At 41.2% G+C, this 10,036-nt stretch overlaps 2 protein-coding genes across 2 annotated transcripts in view; both read left to right on the forward strand.

The window, feature by feature from the left end:
* Nucleotides 1-2,567: 2,567 nt before the first annotated feature.
* On the forward strand, nucleotides 2,568-5,677 carry LOC112071295 (interleukin-1 beta). The gene is made up of 6 exons (XM_024138759.2): nucleotides 2,568-2,683; nucleotides 2,969-3,020; nucleotides 3,190-3,391; nucleotides 3,758-3,949; nucleotides 4,257-4,393; nucleotides 4,888-5,677. The coding sequence occupies exons 2-6, from the start codon at nucleotides 2,988-2,990 to the stop codon at nucleotides 5,116-5,118; spliced, it is 795 nt and encodes a 264-aa protein (XP_023994527.1). The 5' UTR covers nucleotides 2,568-2,683; nucleotides 2,969-2,987; the 3' UTR covers nucleotides 5,119-5,677.
* Nucleotides 5,678-6,959: 1,282 nt separating this feature from the next.
* Nucleotides 6,960-10,036, forward strand: part of ckap2l (cytoskeleton associated protein 2-like) — a 26,911-nt gene continuing 23,834 nt past the window's right edge. The window contains exons 1-4 of the mRNA XM_070439334.1: nucleotides 6,960-7,152; nucleotides 7,598-7,664; nucleotides 9,145-9,205; nucleotides 9,544-10,030. Of these exons, the coding sequence (XP_070295435.1) occupies nucleotides 7,083-7,152; nucleotides 7,598-7,664; nucleotides 9,145-9,205; nucleotides 9,544-10,030 (685 nt within the window). The 5' untranslated portion in view covers nucleotides 6,960-7,082. The remainder of the gene's footprint in view (nucleotides 7,153-7,597; nucleotides 7,665-9,144; nucleotides 9,206-9,543; nucleotides 10,031-10,036) is intronic.

Below are 10,036 nucleotides of genomic sequence, written 5' to 3' on the forward strand. Positions count from 1 at the left end.
ATTGTGACTTCACAATATGACGAGCCGAGATAAAGGAACTATCTCACATCTGAAAGTCCATGAAATGTAAGCAGGCTTGACATCACAGGCTATTTCGATTGACGATATTAAGAAATTATAGAATAGAACCAAAACTTCTATCATTTCACCTGAGGAAACAACATGCTCTCCATTTAGCTCTATGACCTCGGACGTCTTCAGAAATGGTTGAAGTTTAATTTCCGAGGCCTTTAGGAAGAAAGGTCATGATTTAAACATTCAGTAGATGCAGTGGTGTAGTGCAATTTGTATTTTTTTTTATGATGTCAATTTCTCAATCAAAGTTTGTACCGACAGATGTAGCCTATTGAATATTGTAGAATAGGCCGATGCATAAAATACATCCTCCAATTGCAGGGTCTTCCTATGCCCACATATATTGTCAGAAGGACATTTTATATTTTTTAATACCCTCAAACACCAAAATAGGCATACCTAATTTCAAAACAGGCCATCACTGTCGATCATGAATGATAATATCAGAAAGTGAAATTCAGATGTTAAGAGCGAAAGCAAGTATGATCTTGAGAAATCCTTGACGTGTTCCCACACGTTGCACCGCTGGGAATTCCGTTGCTCATCCGGTTCTGTAAGATCCATAACAGCGAAGACACAGGATGTGTCCAAAATGGCACCCTATTCCCTATATAGTGCACTACTATAGCACCCTATTCCCTATATAGTGCACAAATGTTTTATTTGATATTCCCCTATAGGCCCAGGTCAAAAGTAGTGTGTTATACAGGGAATAGGATTGGCATTTCAGACACACCCCAGATAGTTAATACATTGGGATGGTTCTGAGATGTAGTCAACATTCTAATCCCATATGTTTCACCCAGTTTACAGGGCTGATTACGATTGATTTACTGTTACACCACTTTTTTTATTGAGAGTACAGTAGTTATTCTTTCCAGGTGAAACTTTATTGAGCCGAACACAATATACTAGAATAATACTAGTTTTGTGGTATATTATTGAACATACTGACCGGATATTAAGCATAGCTCCATAGGGAGCCTACATATTATAGACATAGTCCTGATATTTTAGTGAATTGGGGAGATTCCCCTGAACGGGTCTTAACAATGTCTAACACCTTTTTGGCAAGGGTAAAGGCTAATAAAGTAGTAGGGAGTTGGACACAGTCCAAGAGTCTGCCAGTCTGTACTGGAAATCTATCCAGCTGGCAGATTCTAGACTCTCGTGACATCACACAGGAAGTGAGGAAATAATGTAGTAAGTTCCCTGTTATTTCACAATACGATGAGGAATTTTCTCACATCTGAAAGTCCATGAAATGTTAGCAGGCTGGACATCGCAGAATATTTGATTGACAATATTAGGAAATTAAAGAATAGAACCAAAACTTTGATGTCAAAGGGAAACATAGAAACTCTTTAGAAATGGTTGAAGTTTAGTTTCCTAGGACTTTAGGAAAAAAGGTAATGATTAAAACACAGTATATTTTATTAGCACTTACATTTGCATTATATTACATTTTAGTCATTTAGCAGAGGCTCTTATCCAGAGCGACTGACAGTCAGTGCATTCATCTAAGTTTAGTAGGGAAAAAACCCCACATATGATATCACAGTCATTTCTAGTTTAGACCCGTCCAGTAGCGGATTTAGGTATAGGTGACATGGGCAGCCACCCAGGTCGGGCATCTTGCCGGGGGCGGCACGTGGCGCCCGCACAAAAACATTTGGAACAGTGACAGTCTATCGCTCATTTGCACGTCGCGTCAATGATATCACGTCACCGTGTGGGACTGTGGGTCAATTAACCTTGTCGAAGTGGGCGCCCTGATTCTAGTTTGTGAGCTAGGCAGGCTACTGCCTGGGAAGGTCTCCCACTCAGAAGTACGAGATGGGGAGGAGGCGGGGGTAGGTTGACCTCAGGTCTCCCTATTGGAAGTCCGAGGTAGGGGGAGCGGGGGAATCTATCAAATAGCGCACCTCTAACTTTGCAGAGGGGGGGGGGGGGTCGTCCAGGGAGCCATACAAGCTAGAACTGCCACTGGACCCGTCTTAGAAAATAGCCCTTCTTAGAAAATAGCCGTTATCAACACTTTAAACGTTAAAGTGTAGCATAATGTATGACAAGTCCTTTAGAAAAGGAAGTCATTCAAGGTATATTATAATACAGACATGTGCATTTGTCTAATCGTAACTAATATTACGTAGTGTTGACATGAACAATATTTAATATTTTGTTCATCCAGTAATATTGAGATCTGAAATACAATTTCTAAGGGAATCCTGGCCAAGAACACCATGAAAACACAACATAAATTCTTTGAATAAAGTATATTGGCAATAATACAAAACAATGACACCCCTCCCCCCATCCTGTTGGGTGCGAGTCCAGTATTTCATCACCAAAGTCATTAAAAAATACCTTCTCACTCATTGGTCTGGTAAGACTAAACAATCGTCCTTCCTCCCGTGTGCGTAGAGGGGAATTTCTGGAGAGTGTGCCCAGGATGTATATAAGACATACAGGTTACCACATGTAGTCAGAAAACATTGGTTCAGAGAACAAGTTGGGACTCACAACAAGGATCAAGGACTAAAAACAAGACGTTAGTACCTACTATCTACAAACTACAAAACAGCCAACTACAAACCTATTCTTCCAGGTAAATTAAATGTAGAGTCTGTTTTTATTCACATTGGCAACCATAAACCTACTCTTACTGTATGGCTGACAATGTATTATGTTGTTGATCTGTTGCGGCAGTCTTTATTTTTATATAGTGTTTAATAAAAACTTTTATTTAGGACTAACTGTATATTGATTGCCCGTTTACACCAGATCTCTGAATGTGTTTTCAGATCTTGGCCATCTTTAAGCAACTGACTAAGCATGATACAATCAATCTATGATGGACAGGCGTTTTAAAAGATGTGTTTTTATTTTCCAGATCAAACTACAAAGACAATATGGAATTTGAGTCAAACTGCAGTCTAATGAAGGTGAGTCCCAACTTAGACATGAGGATAAGACAGACCTACAATATTCAMGCATGACAGACATTCWAATGTTYTTATACAGTAAATGTTAAAACAGACCAACCACAATTCTCCATACACTGATACAATAATGTTAGATGAATGTTAAATCGACTTTCTCTGTCCTGGTCAGAACACCTCTGCCAGTGTAGCATGGAGCTCCAAGCTTCCTCAGGGTCTGGATGTGGAAATATCCCATCACCCCATCACCCTGCGCTGTGTGGCCAACCTCCTCATCGCCATGGAGAGACTAAATGGTGGCAAGGGGTTTACCCTGGGAACCGAGTTCAGGGATGAGGACCTGCTAAATTTCTTGCTAGAGAGCGCAGTGGACGGTAGGTCAAAGATCACTGGACTGGATTGGAGGAACCCCTTCGGGGCTAGCCTGGCCCCATATCTGATTGTACTGTCTTGCTTCTGATGACAATGACCATAGGAGTTGACAAGACAGCACAAACAGAACGGGGCATTTTCAATGTGTACCACTARAATACCATTAGCTATCACCACTGGGCTATGTTCCAATGTTCACACTATAGAATACCACGTAGAATGCATGCCCAACACATGGCTTAATTCTAACTGGCATACTGCTAGTGTGGATATCTTGGCACAACTCATTGACTAGTAGTTCTGGAATTCAATCAAGTGTATTCATTCAACTAACTGCTTTCTCCTCTCTCTCTCTCTCTCCTCATCAGAACATATAGTGTTGGAGTCGGGGTCGGCGCACACAGAGCACATTGAAGCCAGAAGCAGAGCTCCAGGGTTCAGCAGTAAAGGAGAGTACGAGTGTAGTGTCACTGACTCTGAGAATAAGTGCTGGGTGCTGAACGAAGGGTCTATGGAGCTGCATGCTATGATGCTGCAGGGAGGCAGCAGCTACCATAAAGGTATGTTACCAACCAAGGCTCAGTCCCAATTTGCATTTGTCCTTACATAGTGAGTTACATTTTGCCAAAGACTTTGAGTGTGTTCTTTGGCGACCATAGATCATTAAATTAATTAAATTACAATTTGCCTTGGGGCACTAAGCAGTGGCACTTCCTATGAATCTGAAATAATTGGAAAGGTTAGGTACATATGAGCAATATGAGATTCAGTGGAGGGGTTAAAACCAACCCCACTCTGAGACTGACAGATAGGTGTGTTCTGATGATTGATGCTGACTGACTCTCTTCTCCTTTCCTCTGTCCTCAGTGCATTTGAACCTGTCTACGTACGTAACGCCTGTCCCCAGTGAGACTGAAGCAAGGCCTGTAGCCCTGGGCATCAAGGGATCCAACCTCTACCTATCCTGCATAACATCAGGAGGCACGCCCACCCTGCACCTAGAGGTAAATAGCACTACTACTGCTGAATATTTTGTGATTCAGTATTGATAGATAGGATAATTGGCTGTTGAGGCTGGAGTTGTTTGACTCAGACCTGGACCGTATCATGCACCACATAGAGATCGTCATGGAGATGGTGCCTGAGCTGAAGAATGCTGACATCATCAACATTGTGTCTGAATCACATGTGGAATGTAAAAGGTTGAGTTGCAGTGTAATTAAAGGAAACTGCCAGAGAGGCCAAGGGAGACCGACCCTGGTGAAATGTGACTGGGAATGGGATACAGCGAGGATGACTATTAGTCCTGGAGAGTGACAGTGTGTCGGCTTGTTCCAACCAATGATGTGTTGATTATATAAGTCATTGGTTCCAACAGCCACAAACTCAAACCAATAGCCAGAGTAACATTTCTATCCGCTCCTGGTGTATGACCTTTAAGTCAGTTTTGAGTCAGACCATTGAGTTTATCCCCCTGACCATCTCTCTCTCTCTCCAGGAGGTGGCAGACAAGGAACAGCTGAAGTCCATCAACCATGAGAGCGACATGGTGCGCTTCCTCTTCTACAAACGGGACACCGGAGTTGACGTCAGTACCCTGGAGTCTGCCCATTCCAGGAACTGGTTCATCAGCACGGCCCTACAGCAGGACAACACCAAAATGGTGAACATGTGCCAGAGGGCAACCCCCAACCGCTTCACCACATTCACTATCCAGCGCCACAACTAAGGTGGGTGCCGAAACTGACACCACAGATCTCTCATAGAGATCCTATATAATTCAATGTTATTTGTATTTTTGTTGAACCTTTATTTAACTKGGCAATAGAGATTCTATATGTGATTCTATAGGGCCTTTGTGGCAATCCAGCCCTGACCACAGRCTGTACGTCTAAAGATTAGGTGTATGTTTGTAAGACACAATAAATTCTTCAGGTTGTATGTATGTATGTACTGTATGTATGTACTGTATGCATGTATGTATGTACTACTAGYGCAATTCACCATTGAGGTGTATTGACTTGGTCAAAGTGTACCAKAAGATGGCGCCGTTGAGTCAGATTGTGGCAAGCGCCCATGATATTTATTGTACCGTATTTATTGCTGAAATCAAAAATGAACGTATTGCGTACTGTAATTACATTTCTACTAATCATAATATTGTTCTACTATTTATTAATGTATTTATATTTCCGTGATTATACTTATTTATCATTGTATTTATTTGTCAATCTGTTGATGTTGCACTTATTCATTGATACATGCAAACATTTGAATTGTCCTACATATGTGCTCTTTTGAATAAATATTCAAATGGAAATTGATATTCTCTGTCATTGATTATTATGGTTGGCTACTGTAATAACATGGTTATTGGAAGAACAATGTTAAGAATCAGACAACATGCATCAAATACCAGAACCACAACAAGAACAAATATGAGAGYTATACCTACATTATACCAGTAATAATATCAGTGGTGTAAAGTTAAACTACTTTAAAGTACTACTTAAGTAGTTTTCTGGGGTATCTATACTTTACTATTTATATTTTTGACAACTTTTCTTTTTACTTCAATACATTCCTAACGAAAATACTGTACTTTTTACTCCATACATTTTCCCTGACACCCAAAGGTACTTGTTACATTTTGAAAACTTAGCAGGACTGGAAAATGGTCCAATTCACTCACTTATCAAGAGAACATCCAGGCTCTTAATAAACATCCTAATGTTGAGATGGAATTGTTCATCAGTAAAGCAGAAGCCAAGGGATTAGTAAGAACAGTGGTTACAAATAAGTGTCAAGAGTTGTGGAACAYGGAGAGWAAGGGAAGACACCTGTATAAGATCCAGGAAAAGGTGGGGGCAGAGAGGTCCTCAGGCCAAGAGAGAAGGGAGGAAAGTGTAATCACAAGGCTGAGACTGGGACYCACACAGCTCAATAGTAAGTTGAAAGTGGTGGGGAAACATCTGACTGGGAGGTGTGATCCTCGTCACACCTCTCAGATGGAGACAGTGGAACATGTTCTATTTCAGTGCCAGAAATACGTGAGACAAAGGGAGCGATTGTTATTAGATTTGAGAAGTAGTGGGGTTGAATAGCCAGGATTAAGTGAACTGCTGGGGAAATCTTCAGGGGATGTAGTATTTAATTATGTATTTTGTTTCCTTAGGGAGATGACATTATTCTGTAGGATTTTGATTTTAAATCCTACCCAATAATCTCGTCTCCCTAACGAAACTAAATACATAATTAAAAACTACATCACCTAAAGATTTCCCCAAAAATGCACTTAATCCTGGCTCTTCAACACCCATTACTCCTCAAATCTGACAACAATCGCTCCCTTTGTCTCACATATTTCTGGCACTGAAATAGAACATGTTCCACTGTCTCCATCTCCTCCTGACAATGATCACACCTCCCAGTCGGATGTTTCCCCACCACTTTCAATGTTACTATCCATATAAAACCTACAGAATTAAAACAAGCATTGGAGTGGCTGTCTGACTGGGCGTGTTTTTTTCAAATATTTGAACGAGCCAATGGGAGAAGAGTGGCGTTACCCCGGCAATTTCAAACTAGACCACGAACTTGATYAAGTCGGTTTGTTTATGTTAGCTCGCTAGCAAACCATAACTTKTATTCTACTAAAATAGCGAAGAATTTAGCTAGCTACACTAAAATAACATGTCTCAAGTGACTAGATTGCAAATAGCAATGGACACGGAAGAAATGGTTGCCCAACTTAACAGAAAAGGTATGGTGTAGCTAACGTTAACTAATATTCCGCTAGCTAGCTCTATTATTTGCTTGCTAACAATGCATGCTAGCTTGATAGCAGGCCTCTTAGCTTACTAACTATAGTTGACGTTAGTCATAATACAATGTAAACAATATTTTGTTTATCGTTCGGTCAAGCTACAGTGGAAAAACTAGATATAGGCTAGGGTACACACTAACGTTAGCTTAGTTCAGAGGAAACTTATGGAGTCTTTTGGGACATTGGGCTGTTTTATTGACTCCCTAAACTAGTAACGTAACTAGCTAGAACCATCGTCCTGTTAGAACAACAATGTTGCAGCTAGGGCTAGCTGTCTGACGTTAGCCAGTTAACGTTAGATAGCTAGTTATCTTTACAACTATTGACCAAATAGTGGAGTAAATTAAGGATTTGTTTTAAACTTGCTTCTTGTCTTTCACAGAATTGCGCAAGCAGCAGTTGATAGAGTACTTAGCAGCAAAAGGAAGACTGAAGCCACCAAACCCAAAGTAAGAAATCATCATGGCTTGACGGCTATCTTCTTGGCCATTATATAGCCTATATAAGATGATTAATTCATTCAAGGTTTATACAAATGTTTATACAAATTCAGCCAAACAATAGTCCATACCCCATGTCTCTACCATATATGGTTAAAAAGTTACCGACTATTTACTCTGAGAATTTAGCGTWAATGGAATTGTTTGATCATAAACTGGTCACTGTTCAATATAGTAGAACTGAGGCGCTGCTCTGCGGCAGCCGCTAACTATGAACGTCAAACGGACAAACTATCTAGTGGCTGCAGGTTCATGAGTGAAAACATGGCATTTTTCAAAATTAAATCCGCCGAATAGAAAACTAAATAGGGTTCATTATTTATTTACAAACCTAACAGACAGAATTGCAATATCCACCCTCGGCGAAGACAATCAGTTCTTGTTTGCATTGTATATTATTATTATTATTATTCTGTGGATTTTATATGGCGGTTGGCAAACAACTTTAAGCTGCATTACTGCCACCAACTGGACTGGAGTGTGGACCAGAGACAGCGAAGGTCTAAATCCAACACAATAATCTCGCCCCCCTAAGGAAATAAAATACATAATTAAATACTACATCCCCTGAAGATTTCCCCAGCAGTTCACTTAATCCTGGCTATTCAACCCCACTACTTCTCAAATCTAATAACAATCGGTCCCTTTGTCTCACGTATTTCTGGCACTGAAATAGAACATGTTCCACTGTCTCCATCTGAGAGGTGTGACGAGGATCACACCTCCCAGTCAGATGTTTCCCCACCACTTTCAACTTACTATTGAGCTGTGTGCGTCCCAGTCTCAGCCTTGTGARTACACTTTCCTCCCTTCTCTCTTGGCCTGAGGACCTCTCTGCCCCCACCTTTTCCTGGATCTTATACAGGTGTCTTCCCTTTCTCTCCTTGTTCCACAACTCTTGCCATTTATTTGTAACCACTGTTCTTACTAATCCCTTGGTGTCTGCTTTACTGAAATGATGAAAGCCAAGGATCTGGAGGTGAACCACCTCCAAATGATACCATCTCACAACACCTTATATGAAAGGGATACAACCAAGAGAGGTGCAGTTTAAACTAGTAAAGGTCACAGCAAATGAACGTTCTTATTTCATCAACACTGTCAAGTACAAGTATGTTAATGTTGTTCTCTACAATGTTATAATCGAATGATTATTAGCACTTTGTGACATCGGCTGATGTAAAAACGTTTTTTTAAAGGGCTTGATAAATAAATTTGATTAATTATATGTCATTTATAATGACATCGGGCAACGAGAACGACGTTTTCACATTCATTTTGGTGCTCCCTCGAATTGCCCTGTTTTTCTATACATTGTATGGCAGCGAGTGAAAGCCCTACAGTATTAACTAGTGGCAATATTTCAGCTTGACATGTCTTATCCATAGTCTTTTGTAAATAATGTCCTATCACACATGACTGATTTCAGACCTTATCTTCGAGATGCCGTTAAAGCAAAGCAGATCACCATGTCTACCGTGAAGGATGATGTAAGTACTGTAGCCAATCACTTTCCTCTCGTTGACACCATCTCTGTCAAAGCAAGCCTGGCAGTTTGCTCACTATTAAATATATAGTGAGGCTAGAATTATAGTAGGTGTACCGTGTGGCTCAGTTGGTCGAGCACGCAATGTCAGGGTTGTGGTTTTGATTCCTACGAGGGACCAGTATGGACTCCTTTTTTTTAAATATATATAAAAAATGTTTGCACTCACTACTGCATCTGCTAAGTGACCAATCTAAAATACTAATTAACCGACCCGTTGAGGTGTCTTTAAGCAGGAAATAGTTACGAACTATATCAACTGATATTGTTTTGTAATCACAGTTGGACCCGGGAAAAGAGAACCAKGGTCCAAATTCCCTCAAGATGAAAAAGGGAACGGTGAAGGTTCAACCTCTGATGGCCAACGCCGTTTCCCAAACCACTGGCACCTTCTGCAGTACCACCAACAAACAGAGCTCTGCCAACCGTCTCCTCTCTGCAGCATCGAGTACCACACGTCTCAACGTGCTCAAAGGCATGACAAAGCCTTCTGCAGTTGCCCCAAGTCACTCAACCAGCCTGAGGACGGCTCCAGCCAGATCACAATCCACTGTCCCTACCAAAAGATGGCCAGGCACCACCAACCAACCCAGAACCCAGCCTAATCCAGCTGTTAAAGTCGGCAACACACGCCCTAGCTCAGACAAACCCCTGGCAAACGCTGGTAGAACACGTTTAGCCAACACAACCAGACCAAAGCCAAATATTACTGGGAAACCCGCTAACACACTCCGCACAGCCAGCACGCGGCCCAACACAGCCAGCGCGCGGCCCA

Source organism: Salvelinus sp. IW2-2015, unplaced genomic scaffold, assembly GCF_002910315.2.
Source record: "Salvelinus sp. IW2-2015 unplaced genomic scaffold, ASM291031v2 Un_scaffold1572, whole genome shotgun sequence".
Taxonomy (NCBI): Eukaryota; Metazoa; Chordata; class Actinopteri; order Salmoniformes; family Salmonidae; genus Salvelinus; species Salvelinus sp. IW2-2015.

Coding starts and splice junctions, on each gene's coding strand:
- LOC112071295 (XM_024138759.2), top strand. CDS start 2,988: ATGGAATTTGAGTCAAACTGCAGTCTAATGAAG. Junction 3,021..3,189: donor CAAACTGCAGTCTAATGAAG/GTGAGTCCCAAC, acceptor TGTCCTGGTCAG/AACACCTCTGCCAGTGTAGC. Junction 3,392..3,757: donor GCTAGAGAGCGCAGTGGACG/GTAGGTCAAAGA, acceptor TCTCCTCATCAG/AACATATAGTGTTGGAGTCG.